Raw genomic sequence first — 15145 nt, forward strand, 5'->3', positions numbered from 1 at the left:
TTGTAACTAAATTGAAAATGGACATACTAAATGTAAAAAAATAAAACAGTAATGATATGTGCACCCAAAATATACACTCAAACATTACACAGTGACAAAATATTACTTTTAAAAATTCAAATTTTGATAAATGTGATTAGCTAGGCTAAACTACCATATTACTTAGTGTAATGTTTATATGCATAATTTAGATGCACAATCATTTACTAGAAAAATAAATGATATCACATTCATCTTAACTTTTCTATCATTTTGGTCGACATTTAAAATGTCCTCACATTATGTTACATTAAACGTCGTCTTTTGTCATAAACAATTAGTTCAAATAGACACGACATAATTCGAATTGCAAAGAAACTTCTAATAGAAAGGTGAGAGGATCCCAATTTGTAACAATCTCGGAAAAATAATTCCAATGTTTTTGTTCAGACTGATCATAGACCAGACAAATAATATTGCAATAATTATAAACTGGCATAATTAAGCAAAATATAAATAAACTGTGTATTAACAGTAGGGCTTGCTAGCTCAAGCAAATGCAAGCCCAAGTAAAAACAATTTTGGTGAAGTAAAATTAGTTACAAAACAAAACACTCGAGATAAATGACTAATGAAGCAATCAAGCAGCGTATATATTATACGAAATGATGAAACAAACCACAACAATGTGATATCAGCATATGTTGTGTTTCAAATTATAATCAAGAAAGGTCTGGAAAAAAAAGGAGTACAGCGGAGAAAATTCAAAGCTAGCCCTCAACAGCAGCAGCCAAAAAATGCCTCTCCTACCAAAAGAATATTACAAATAGCAAATAACATATCCACACCCCCTACGGCGAACAAAAAAGAATTATTTTAGACTACAATTTTCAACCCATGAAAACAAAGAAATACTGCGAAAAAGGGTGAATAAGACCCCATCAAATTACATTTAATTCAAAAGTATCTCCCTGGGTTGCCCCCTACCAACTAGAACATGCAACTATGAAGTGGAGTTCAAAACTCGTAGTCCTGCACCATCTCAATAGCTGCTCCCCATGGGTGGCATGCCATAGGGTGGCATTGGAGGCATCCCCATTCCACCCATAGGGGGAGGTGGTGCATAACCTCCCATTCCTGGTCCTCCCATTCCCGGCATCGGTGGGGCAGGCAAAGCAAGAGGCAGTAACTGAGCATACATGTTCTGCAACAGCACATAACATTATTGGCAAAAGAACTTGAGAAGAAGAAATTGCACCAATTTTTAATAACATTAGTACTACTATATTTTCTGCAAGTAAATTACCTGCTGTGCAATAACGTCCTTCTCTTCCTTTTCTTTAGCCTTTACTTCACTAAGAGCTTCAATTTTGTCCTTCACAAGCTCATCAACCTTGCCAGTGTATTCACGGATAAACTGCAAAGCAAACAAAGAAAGTTTAGGTAACTACACAAGTTGAACTATGGAAACACCAAAACCACAAAAGGTGAACAAAACAAAGGCCAGAAATCATTACTTTCACAGAATATATCTTCAAATTAGAAATGTAAAAACTGACCAAAATCGAAGCCACAGCAAGAACAAAAATACACTTGTCATCATCATCCCAGTTTCTCACCACACCACCCCAACCCAAAACAAACAAACAAATTATTAAATAATGAATTCAGTCAATTTACCTGCAACAGGTAAGGGAAAGCAAAGTCAATCATATTGTTCATCCAAGCAAGCTCAAGGATGACATCTGCCCGAATCAAATCATAGCAAACAAAGAGACATGACGCGAAGCACTCCTTCTTGCCCTGTATGTCAAACAAGATAAATGAGTTTCTCAATCCAAAAAATAATCAAATGTATTTAGTATTTCAACTTCAACAATATCTTATATTGAAGATACTGGTTGGGAAAAAAATACTACTGAATTGAGTACCTGCTCAATGAAATAAACAAGCAATTCCTCAGCAAGTTCACGGTCACCAGATTGTGAGGCTGTCTCCATGGCATCTTTGTAAAGTTTGTCCTTCTTTGACAATGCAATAGACTGCTTCCATCGACCAGCCTTTTTGTATATATAGGCAGCAACACGTCTCATTTCAAGAAGCTCATGTTTCTCAATCTGTACATAAACAATACCATGAGCCTAATGTATTTCAATTCTATAGCAGAGAATCAAGTAAATTGCTGTGTCAAACCTTCTGGGCCAGGCCAATTTGGTCAAAGCTATCATGCAAATCAATTGATTCACGCAATCTATCGTAGTCTTCTTCCTCAACATATATTTCATTCAAAGCCTCATTTACAGCTGACACGTTGTTGCTCTGAACTGCAACCATGTAAGGTTTCACCAGGCGCAGATGACCAGCCTAATTTTGGTAACAAAAAATAAGACAAAGAAAGGAACAAGGAATTAGTCAGCAGGAAGTACAGGAGTGATAGAAAGAGGTCATATTCTACAATCCAAAAAATAAAAATGGAAGAATATCAATTACCTTTCGCATGATGTCAACAACACGTGTATGGTCCACTCGAAGTGCAAGCACATTGAGAAGATCATTAATAAGATCTGGATGTTCTTGCAAGTAGAAGTGCACAGCCTTGTAATATAGCTCAACATTAGCAACTTTGACTGCCACATCTTTAAACTGCATGTGGTCCCATGCTTCGGGAGAATGGTTCATGATAGTTGTTGCAGCATTATCAAACTCATCATACTGGATATACAAATAAGTAAGTTCTTTCCAATGTTGTTGTTCATCACAAGCTCGTATTAGCTTGGGAATATTGAGCCGAGTTGAGAACAATTTGATATGCTCCATGAGCTTCTCTGGTCGATATCTGGCATACAGAACCCCCAACTCTGTAAAGATGCCCATATGTGCACGTTCTAATCCTAAGCCACTCTCCATGAGAGATATCAGCTCATTGAAGCATCCTCTGTTCTGGTAAAATTCACTCACCTCCTCCAAGTCATCAACCTGCAGAAATCAAAAAACAAACTTTTAATATTGAAATGTACAAACAAATGCATGAAATTTTCACAATAACTTGATAAGCTGATCACAGCATAAAAGCTTGTGAGGGTTTTATAACAGAAATAGTTCAACATGAGGCTCCTTGGTATGTCATGCAGAACATGCATCTCCAAAAAAAATCCAGCCATAGAACTAAAGGTTAATGTCAGTAGACTGACTAATCACTACATATAAAGGCAACAGAAAATTATATATATAAATATATACCTGAATAATAATGTTGAGCCCACAAATTTGAGCTAATCGGAACTCCTCTGCATCCACACAAGCAAAGCAGACTTCCTTCCATGTTTTAGCACTGTTGGCTTTCCTTGCAGCATCAACAGCACCTTGGAACTGTTTTAACTTCACCAGTGTGACAGCTAACTTAGCCCAGTTAGATATAAAAGCATATATTATTTTTGCTGCCTCATATAGAGCTTCATCATACAAGCGGTCACCAACACTCTGGAGATTAGCTACATTTGGCATAAGAATGAACTCTTCAATATCAGCCAGCCTGTCAATCTTTGCGTAAGCATATATAAGCTCGCCGTCCACCTTTGGCTCTTTCACCTTTTGCCTCACCATCAAAAGGTACCTCACCATGTCATCATAGACATTTACATCCTCAGCAGCACGAATAACATCCAGGAATTGAGTCGCATCGTCAGCACGAATAAATGACTCAATCGCATCGCTCACTAGTCCTTCCCTGAGTTGAGCCTTTGCAACCTGACTCCAAACAGCATCTTCTTCAACTCGGAATGCAAACTCAACAGCCCGTTCAATGCTTCGAATGTTGTCCAATAAGACATTGACAGCTTGAACATTCAAATTAAACTTCTTGAAAATTGCAAATGCTTCTTCATAAAGTTGGGCTTCCACAGCCACTTCTCCCACCGCAGGTCCATCAAAATTATCCAGTCTATTGATGTAATCCATAACCCTAGATGGATCTGCCTTAATGGCTGTCAAAATAAGTAAGTTTTGAAGATTGAAGTTGCCACTAAAAGCAGAGTTTTGAAGCACAATCTTCTCGAGAAGCTCAATCAATTCATGAGGTAGATCAGCAGTCATGAAAGCCTTAACAGCTGCAGAAACCTGCTCTGGGCTCTTGCTTTCAGGCAAAGCTGTAGAGACAACTTGATCAATAAGTTGTCTCCTGTAGCCATTATCAGGGTTAAGAACTTTCTCCCAAAGATCACCATCCATCCTTTCAACCACATATCTGTAAGCAAGGAGCAAAAAAGTATTATCTCACAGGACCAAGTGGTGGTATAAGATTGCAAAGAGAAATGAGAATGTAGTAATATCACAAACCTTGCTTGCAATTTAAACAAGGAATTTTTGTTCGTCACACTAATGAGCTCATCATCACACTGTCCTCGCCGATAAGCAACAACAGCCAGGGTAGGATCACGTTTCTCACAATATTTACCCACAACACGAGAATCATAGTATGGGTTGGTGGTAAGGAAGTGCTCTGGGTTGTTGTTGCTTTCAATAATGATTTTACCTAGAGCATTGTGGACATGCACATCTTGGCTTCCCTCACTCACAAGATGCTCCAAGAATTGAGTAAGCAAACGAAGTCGATTCCTAGCATAAGATAATAAAACGATGAGAAACTATTGTAAAGTAACAAAGAAAAAAACAAGAATGTTGAGGCAGGAAAAATACCTTTTCTCACATTCCTCCACAAGGGGCTCTACTGGAAGCAATGACCGGACAGAAAGAATCAAACCTTTGATAAAATCTTCTGGACACTCATCATCTAGCAATTGCCCCACAACTAAAGGTGCATTTCCAGGGTTCACCTATGCAAAGGCCAAAAAAAATCTTATGACTGATGCATTTATCTAATTTATGGTATTTGGAAATGTTATACTTTAGCAGAAAAATACCTTTTGAACATATCCTTCAATATATCGAAGCATGTTACTTGTGTACAAATAGTGGGTGAGATCAGGAACAAATCCAAAACGATCACAAACATTAATCAGTGGGCGTGCATCAGGGAGCTTGGCTTCCATTAAGAAATTCTTTGTTTTCTCAGGGTCATAGAAATTCGACTCCCTTGTAACACGTTCAACTTCTTTGATTTGTCCAGTTCTAGCAGCTGCTTCTATGTACTTGAAGTGGATATCAGGATCCTCACTGTCCCATTTTAGGAAAGATGGAAACAAAACTTGCATTTAGCCAAAGATAGCAAACATAACATCCCAAAATAAACACATAAGCTCTCTTGAAAGAAATGTTACCTTGAGCTCAAATATGACCCTAAGAAAAAGTACAGCCCTTCATAAGATTTGAACTGCTCAAAAAGCTTAATACAAGCATCAACACCCAACTGCTCGCAATATTCCTTGGCAACCTGCAATTCAAAGGAAAAAAACAATTCAGTTAATGCAACAAATCAATCCGTTATAGCAAGACACCAAACCAAAAGTAATCACAATCAAATACCTGCACAATAATCTGAAGGTTGCCTCTTAAATTGACCAACAAAAGGTCCTTCATACACTCCAATGCCCATTCACGAGAAAGAGTACCAAAAAATTCTACAAGAGACTGTAAGAACCAATTAGTTAGTAAAAACAGTTAAAAATTCCTGTAGCAAGAGAAGTGAGCATAGAAGTATAATTACCTGTGGCTCAATTGCATGTGTATTCACAATGACTCTTTTAATATCTGGCAACTCTGTGTAATGCTGCATGCCAAACGTTCAAACAAAAGCCAATTTTAATTAACTACACAAGATCACGATCATAAATAGAAAGGTTTATAAGAAGATATATTACTTGTAGAGCTCGAACATAAAGACCACCCTTTTCACAAAGTTGGGCAATTCGAGGACGGTCATAGTGGCTGAACATTCCATTGGCTAAAATTGCATCAGCTACATTTGGGAATGTTACCAAATTGATTTCAAGAACCTGTGTAATAAAAAAAATGTCATTGAGCTTAATAAACAGACCAACACACTTAAGAAAATTTGTGGCCTCAAAGAGCAACAGTAACCTTAGTTTGCAGGAAACCATGTTCTGGTAGATTTGTCTTCAATACATCCAATAGAAAAGCTGTAGCTTCACGGATCAAATTCCTCTGGTGTACAATGAACAAAACAAAAGGTAAGATTTCATCTCCTTTACAATGTTGTTGTGCCCACAATAATGAGACCTCATGATTGGTTACACAGCCATGAAAATTGAAATTATCCTATGCTGAAGAAAGAAATGAAAATCCAATTTAGATAAGAATTAAACATTCCCTGATGCCTTATCTTAAGCCTTTCAAAAGTCTTTTAGGTATCCAGATTAGGGATAGATAGTTACACCTGTCTGAGCATATAATTATATTTAGTGTTCTAATATGTCTGTATTTTCTAATATCAATAAGTTAATATTTGGTTCTTTTGAGGTATTGTAAATCTGACTATTTTGTATCAATGCTATAACAAAGTAGATTTGGAAAGCAATGCATACTATTGCATCTAATTGAAGATACGACTAACTCTAATGATAGATGCACTCCCAATTTGCACATTCAAATTACACAATATAATGTGGAAGTAATCTCAACCATATAATTAAATATTATGTGGACCCCTCTTAAAATATCTATGATTGAGATTACTTACACACATCATGGTGTGTAAATTAAGTGCAAATTGGGAGTGCATCTATCATTACTCAATAAATAAACACCATACACCCTGAACATAATACAAAATGGACACAAAAAGGAAAGGAAAAAATTGTCCATGGAACCAAATATATATATATATTACAAGGTGACAACAATGAATGCCAACAAACCTGAAGAAATAAATCTGTTATGGTGTTGTAATCAACCGGGCAACCTCCCTCCATTTGAGACATCATCAATGCAAAATTAACAGCACCCTGGATCCCAAAGAAATTATAACTTAATTAGATCAACACTGTAAAAGAAACATATTTATCAGATACACTAGATTGAAATAACTTATCCAATAAAAAGCTAATATAAATTTTATAATTGGGAATGTTAGGAGAATGGAGAACAATCTCAAAGACGAGAAGCAAAAGTCTACATAGACGATTGCTTTTAACTCCATGTTGAGCTTTTGCTTCTTTCTTTTTAATATAGGTTGATTATGCTTTTAACCCCTGCTGCAAGGACTAAAATATACTTGCAATAGCTCATGCCTACCTGAGGATCTGTCCGAAGAATTGTTTGCAAAAGAAACAGATAGTCTGGTGTGTACCCAACCTGCAGAGGAAAAGCGACAAATTAGCTCAGATCTAGTTATGTATCCTTCAACTATAATTATTAGGTCAATTATATTTTTTAAATCATCAAACACATAAAACATATGCATTACCTGCTTTGAATAAATTAGAATTTTATCAAACTCTCTTCGCTCAGCAAAAGCTGCAACAACTTTTGGAGTTGCTCTGGCTTTGATATATATTTTCAATGCAAGGTCGTTGTCCACGGTCTACAGTGAAACATGATAAGAGCATCAGCATCAGACATACCATAAACAACATGACAGGCATTATTTGAAGTAAACAACTAAATTATTGCCAAGATAAAAGAAGCACAGGACTGTATAATTGACTAATTCCATAATGCTAACCTTCACAAGATCTCCTAGCTCCTCACTGCATTCTAATTTGTCTTCTGCTAGCCAATTTTCCAACAAATTCTTCTTGTTCTGGTTCACAACGAGACGTGATAGTTCCAATGACTCGAAAGCATTAAGCTTTCCTCGGGTCAAGAGAGTACCAAAATACTGCAAAAGGGGTGGTGTTTGCCCAGTTTGTACAGGAACACTCTGCAACAATAAGAATAAGAATTAATTACTAATCATAAACGTTTAGCATAACTTAAAAGTACTGTACGCCATAAAAAGGATGTGTGAACTTGTATCTGTTGTTAAAGCCAATAATATCCAATTCCACTTCTATTCGAGCTGCCTGATACTGTCTTTTTCCAAGTAATTGACTGGTACTTTTATCTCAATTAGGTTCATAACTTTCCAATTGTTTAAAAAATTATAGAAACAACCATTTGAAATTGGTCTCCGACCCCCAACCCTCTAAACAAGGGGAAATAGCCATTTTGACAGGCATCCCATACTAACAAACTGCCACAATATGGAATGCCACGTTCTGTATCATTGACAGAGAGTTTGTCTATTCTACAGTCTACACAACCTAAATTTGAGAATTACTTTAAATATACATAGTAACAAGTTACAGGATAACTTGACACCAACATGACAACAAAAGCAAAGTGGAAAAACCTGAAATTTGGCAACTGTATCAGGAGTACGAAGAATTCCTTGTGGAGACTCAGCAGCAAGTTCAGCAGCTTCTTTATACTTCGTTTGCGCAAACAGTTCTTGGAATCGCTGGACAACCTGAAATCATTCACAGAATATTAATTTGTGATGACTATATGCAGACTAATCATGATTTGTCTTTGTTCCTATGGCTATGATCAGACTTGATCATGTCATGTATGAACAGGCTGAGTAAGATCCAGCCCTAAGTGATGTGGCATAATTTTGATTAGTTTGTGTTTAGCATCTTTCACTTAATAGTGTGTGAATGGATTCATTTCTCAAAAATGGACTTGATTTATTGTGATATATTTTCTGTACAGCCCACTCAGTAATCATCAGTCAAGTTAAAGATTTAATAGAAACAAGAACACACCAGATTCTCAGCACCGGGAAGATTTCCTCTTTTTGCCAGATTGACAGCAAGCTCCAAATTGTTCAACTGCAAAAAGTCAAGATGTAAAATTTAAATTCCAAATATTTATCATAATCTACTACACATAAGGATAAACCAATTTGTGATACATGCCTGCCCACTAACGAAAGGCACAATTGTTTGTTCATTAACAGTAGCCAATAACACTTGGCCCCGCCTGTTAATTGCGTAAAATCCCCCTAATGACGAAGCCTCCGATGTTAAGAAAATTGGATCTGGACTGATTCTATTTCTGTAAACTGCAGTAGCCGTCTCCAAGTCGTAAACGAATAGCAGCCCGAGCTTGGTGATTACGTAGATCAAACTATACTTGTGTGATATCTGGAATATTGAGCATTAAAACAATTAATATTCATGGTGCTGAATTCTGGGGCAGACCACAAATATAAGAATCTCACTACCTGCATTGCAACAGGGAAATCATCTGCAAAATCTGGAGGAAAGAAGAGATCTGCTTGTTTCTTTGTAAAAGAAGGTTTTCCTGCCAATATGTTTGCAACGTTAAAATAGAGAAAAATTATTCATCAAGACAGAAAGATAGGAATAAATTTCTGATTAAGATTCTAGACCTATCAAATATATTTCTCTTTTTTAATAAAGGGGGTGAATTAAATAATACTAAGCTAACCTGGTTGGGCACCAAGCTCTATAACATGCAACTTTGATGTAATTTGGCCAGCATTAAAAGTCTTTGTTGCAAAGGAAATGAGAGTAGAAGGATTCTCATTCCCTGGAACCTGTATAAATTTGACAATCAATCAACAAATATGCATACCAAGTGCGATAAAAAACAAGAGAATTAAGAGAGATAAAGAGAGGGAGAAGTTAATTTACGCACTTTAAATTGTGCAAAAGCAGCAGCATGAGCTTCCAGAGCTTGACTTCTCTGTTGTTCCACTGAAAAGAGTTGCATATTCCCTTTGACCAGATTTTGCCTCTGCAAACAGATCAGAGAAATAAATCAACTACAAGAAATAGGACAATTAAAGATCAGAGTCTGCCAAGCAACCAATAAGGTATTAAAGCATGTTACAGGAAAATTCGAAAGGACCATTTGGCTAAGGCTCTTTGGCACTAACTAGTTACAGGAGAAGCAGTCCCTTCTATTCCAACTACATGGATTGCATCACTACAAATGTAACATATAAATACCAAGAACATCAAGCTTGAATGAGGATTCCCCTATGAAAAATCTATACATAAAGCATATCTGCATATGAGTATCAATCTACTAAATGATGTTACAATATATAAGAACAAACCTCAGGAGCACCAGGGGCAATTCCAATCAAAACCAACCACTTTTCAGAAGGGTCACACCGATAGTTTATTATCTGATTGTTTGCCAAATTAGCAGTTCTTTCGAACATCTTCACAGGTTCAGTCTCACCTACAAGGAAGATATAGTGCACATACCAGCCAAATTTTTAAAACAAAAGTAATTGTATTGTAAAACAAAGCAGACTAGAAGAGAAGTTTAATAATAATAATAAAGTGACAAACCTTCAATTGACCAATGATATACTGAGGTCTGTGTAACCAGACCCAACAACTTTGGGGTAATCCATTTCCAAAATACAACCTACACAAGTGCATGGAGGCCATGTGAAACAAAATAAAAACGAAAGAAAATAATATCATGAAATTTAATACACAACATAAAAATGTCTCGTATAGATGCTAAATTAAAGAAATCTCTCACCTGCTCAGGCACTACATGTGACTTCAATTTTGCTTTCAACTCGATGTTAAATATTTGTAAGTGATCTTGACTGGTCCCCGGGACAAGAGCTATAAAATTGTATGATAAAACAGTAGCCCAAAATAGTAAGAAATAAAACAAACAAAAACTCAGGTAGCCAAATTTAAAGTAAGTATCAAATTTATATCAGGTATAATGACAATGAGTGAGTCAAACTCTAAATTTGTGTAGAAATGCGGGTGAAGATCACAGTAGAAATCATTTATCACGTCTATTTCTAGTGAGATCGAACAACTAAATAAAATAATACTATAAAAATCCCCACACTGCCAGACTATCCTTTACAACTTAATATCAAGATCCTGACTATAAGAACAAAGATTAAGATAAGAGTCTGACACCATAGGAATAAGTCATGTAAGTTTTCACTAGATTATGTCTACCAATGTTTGCTTTAGTTTACTTGCTGTGTCATATATTACGATTCCGACACCATAGGGATAAGTCATAAGTAAGTTCTCACCAAATTACATATACCAATATTTGCTTTAGTTTACTTGCCGTGTCATTTGAAGAAAATAAAACTACATACGATTAACATATGTAGGTTAAAGCATTCAGAGAAAAATCCATCCTCAAGACGCAATTTCACCTAGTTTAACTAAAAAAAATACAGCCACATCTAAGTAAAGATAACATCACATACACTAAAAAATTCAACTTGAAAAGAATAAGTCAGGAGGCATAGACAGTAACATTTCATCTGTATAAAGACAATGAATTGACTGTGAAGAACATACAGAGAACACAAAATGAGCTTAAAGTTGATTAAGTAACAAGTAAACTCTGGGATACACTAATAATGCACATCACAACAAGTTTAGACAAAATCTCAAAGATTCTGCAACAGAACAATGCAAAAATGCATATAAAGCATTACAGAACGACAAAATAAAAAAATTAAATTAAATCTCAAAGATTCCGCAATAGTGTAACAAGACATTTATAGACCAACTAAAATTTCAAATACACATTCCAGAATATAGCAATCATATATGATTCATATCATTTTTGAAATGCAGCTGAAAGTCATAACCTACCTTTTAATGCAAGAATTTTAGAATTCGGATTCATCAGTGCAGAGTCTGCAGTAATAGGCCTCCTCAGAGGTTGATTTGGCATACTCATATCGATTATAACAACACTATTCTGCGGGGACGTTTCCCTCACGCATATGTACTTATCAGATTCCATAGTGACATGGGTAAAAGTGATGAATTGAGGACTAATCCCAATGCTCGGAAGCTGCAAGCACATCAGATCACAAAAAATTAAGATCGTTCAAATTTCTGATTTCAGCTTAAAACCTAATTGCAATTTTACCACTGCTACACATAAAAAAGCTCCATTCGAATGAAGCAAATTAAGTAACAATCATATGTTAACATAACAGATCTAACCATAACGCCTAAGATAAAACAGTATCAGATCTGAATGAACTTTTACATAATCTAGCACTCGAAAAGCATTCCAATTGAGAAATCGAGCTAAGGTATAACACGATAAAAAGAAAGGAATCGAATCTGATTGTAGATAATCGGTAAATTTAGATTAATATATCTCAGTTAATACGACTGTAATTCCAAATTGAGCTTAAGCTAATCGAACCAAACAAAATGAGAATAATAATAATAAATAAATAAATAAAGGTGATAAATAAGCTGAGAGTGAAAGAACTGACCGTAAGGGCCTCCCTCATGGCGATCGGAGCGTTAGCTGCCGCCATGGTTGCTCAGATCGAGAGCTCTGGATCTAGTGATGCGATCGAATCGCGAATTTACACGTCGAAACCAGAAAGGGGTAGCAGGAGGAGAGCGTTTCGAACCCTGGGCGAGGGATTCGAATCGCTTCGAGATCTGAAGTAAAGAAGCAAGACCTCCGAAGCTTCTTCAAGAGCTGAGTGAGAGATCTAGAGAGAGAAGTAAAAGTTCCGATATATATAATCGGAAATGAAATGGAATTTCAGTGAAACGACGAGGAGCAGAGAGATCTCGTCTTTAAAGGCAGATATTAAAAATGAAAAATCCTGCTCTCTCTCGGAGCAATATACGTGTTAGAATGTGACTTGGTGCACTTGGGTTGGGTTTTATAGACACCGGGTAACGCGGATCTGGGTTTGCCCGACCCGGATAATGGAATGTTTTTCTTAGCTGGTAAGCAGTTATGGCTCTTTTCGTTAGAGTTTATTTTCTTATAGATTTTTTTTTGTTTTTTCTTAAATTTTGCTTGTTTTTTAAGCACAGTGAGTTACACCTACAGAGTAGAAATTAATGACCAATCCTTGTATTTTTTTTAACCAATGACCAATCATTTTTTTTTAATTAATGACCAATCCTTATTCATTAAACTATTTTACAAAATTATTTGAGCAATCTTTAGATCATAGCTAAAGTTTATTTATTAAAAATCAAAAGCTAGTAACTATGATTGTGTTTGATAAATTTGAATTTTTTAAACACAAAAATAGAAATATTATTTTTTTTATTTTGAAAAAATAAAAATATGTTTGGTAACTATTTTTGTTTTTTTTTTAAAAACAAAAAATAATAAATGCGTTTGATAACTTTATTTATATATTTTTTTAACAATATGAAATGTTAATTTAAAGAAGAGAAGAAAAAAAAAGTTGAAAACGGTTTAAAAAAAATTTGAAAGTGAAAAAATTCTATTTTCAAAATTTAATGAATTTGAATTAAAATTTAAAAAAATAATAAATAAAAATAGAGTTACCAAACACATTTTATGTTTAATTGTCAAATTTTTAATTAATTAAATAAAAAACTATTTTTTAAGTGTTACCAAACAGCACCATAGTGTATGCATAGTTTATGACATTTTGCAATGTGTTCATTTGTCAAACATTGACAATTGTTTGGTGATACGCTCTAATTAGAGACTAAGAGTTTCATTTTATAGTTTGTACAAAATAGCAGGTGGATAGAATCCAATGACATTGAGTAGCTTATTACACAAATTGAAACCTTGGGAATGATAAAGGCTTTGTTAACAAATCAGCAGGTTGCTCTGCAATGAGAATATAACGAACCTCTAATTTTTTATCAACAATTTAAGCTTAAACATAGTGAACATCAAGTTCAATATGTTTCGTTATAGAATGGGAAACTAAGCACTTTGTGTTATATCCAGATTTCGAGCCATAGTAAATGTGACCTCGAAAGTTGGATTCGCAACAAATGGTCTCGTAAGGATTAGAGTATGCTCCAGGATTGTATATCGAGCCTGCAAAGTACGATATATGACCTCGAATATGGTGACCTCGAAACGATCACGATCTCGAAAGATAGCTCCGGGAATACATTCATCTTCGGGGACGACTACGGATCAGGGGCCCGAGCTCGATACGCGTACGATCTCGAGAAGAGTTTAGCCTCGAGAGATATCTTCAGCTCGACAGATGACGGAAAACCTGGGAGGCTAAAGCCTTAGAGATACGCGATAACCATCTTGAATATCTACAAGTATTATAAATATGAGATGTAATCCTCATTTATTAATGTAAATCCCCTGGAATCGTGGGATATTATTTGGTCAGTTATGCGTTTCGTGGTCTTCAGGGACGTTTCCTTTTATATCTGATTATAGGCATTTAAAGCCATTTATTTTATTCACAAAAAGAGTAACTACCCAAAATATGTGGGATAGTATTCTACAGCCTTCTCTATAAATAGAGAGGCCATGCACCATTGTAAAGGACCGAAATTCTGATCCTTGAGAGAAAACTCTGAAGAACTCATGCTTAAGAATTTTCAGAGATAATCTTGAGATTAATAACAGAGACTCGTGGACTAGGCAGATTTAACTGCTGAACCACGTAAAAATCGTGTGTTTGATTTGTTTTATTGTATTTGGCCATTATCAATTCTTGTTTATGTGCTCTTCTTTCACTGTTTGACGAAAAACGGCGTCAACAGTTTGGTGCTTTCATTGAGAGCCTTAAGCATTCATCCCTGAGAGATTCATGGCCACGAACAATCAAAACACGCCTGAAGAAAATTACCCAAGGCGTCCTGGAAAACAACCAATGGAGAACCCGGATGTTGAGGAGAGGAGTGGGTCTTCTGATTCCCGGGGACCACCGCCTCCACCAAGGGATGAGGACATGTACTACAATCCTGAACGTTACGTTCCTATTGTAGAACTGGAAAACCGGCAGTTGAAACAGCTGTTGGCAGAGGCCAACAAACGAAATGAGGAGTTGACTAGGATAGCCGCATAGGCGCAGGTGGCTCAGCCCCCACCTCCGCGCGAAAACCAAGTCCCTCCTCCAAGGGACGTGCATGTTCCTCCCCGGAGGCCCCGTGGGCGTCCACGAAAGGATGCTGCCACAAGGAGGCCGACTCAACCTTCGGCACCAGCAAAGCCATCTGCTCTTCCTAGGCCCCAGAGGAGTACCCGAGCTCGGGTCCCGCCTAACCCGCCTGTGGAAGTGCCTGCAGGAACTGAGAATAACCGAACCCTTGCAGAGGCTCGGACTCAGGTACCTGGGAGTGCACCCAATGCAACTGACCCATCTCGGGCAAATTCAGGCCCCTCTAGGCCGCAACAAGGGCGACAGCCACCGTCGCCTATACGGTTCCCTCCGTCTCCCATAAGATATCCT

General features: G+C 36.5%; 1 protein-coding gene across 1 annotated transcript; it reads right to left on the reverse strand.

Annotated features, from left to right (window-relative positions):
- Positions 1-604: 604 nt before the first annotated feature.
- LOC133798253 (clathrin heavy chain 1) lies at positions 605-12559 on the reverse strand. Its single transcript, XM_062236489.1, has 30 exons — positions 12206-12559; positions 11565-11769; positions 10465-10553; positions 10266-10344; positions 10025-10152; positions 9601-9699; positions 9391-9499; positions 9164-9243; positions 8856-9083; positions 8703-8768; positions 8288-8404; positions 7619-7816; positions 7361-7477; positions 7189-7248; positions 6813-6899; positions 6016-6099; positions 5796-5930; positions 5642-5704; positions 5461-5565; positions 5256-5368; positions 4899-5151; positions 4675-4811; positions 4315-4593; positions 3220-4222; positions 2470-2955; positions 2173-2343; positions 1911-2096; positions 1660-1782; positions 1286-1396; positions 605-1183 (listed from the first exon to the last, which is right to left on the reverse strand). The coding sequence occupies exons 1-30, from the start codon at positions 12248-12250 to the stop codon at positions 1022-1024; spliced, it is 5118 nt and encodes a 1705-aa protein (XP_062092473.1). The 5' UTR covers positions 12251-12559; the 3' UTR covers positions 605-1021.
- Positions 12560-15145: the final 2586 nt, after the last annotated feature.

Source organism: Humulus lupulus, chromosome 8, assembly GCF_963169125.1.
Source record: "Humulus lupulus chromosome 8, drHumLupu1.1, whole genome shotgun sequence".
NCBI lineage: Eukaryota > Viridiplantae > Streptophyta > Magnoliopsida > Rosales > Cannabaceae > Humulus > Humulus lupulus.

Excerpts from the sequence above, each read along its gene's own strand:
- LOC133798253 (XM_062236489.1), bottom strand. The coding sequence starts at position 12,250 with ATGGCGGCAGCTAACGCTCCGATCGCCATGAGGGAGGCCCTTACG. Across the intron at positions 11,770-12,205 it reads CCATGAGGGAGGCCCTTACG|CTTCCGAGCATTGGGATTAG; the intron begins GTCAGTTCTTTC and ends ATGTGCTTGCAG. Across the intron at positions 8,405-8,702 it reads TTCCCGGTGCTGAGAATCTG|GTTGTCCAGCGATTCCAAGA; the intron begins GTGTGTTCTTGT and ends GAATGATTTCAG.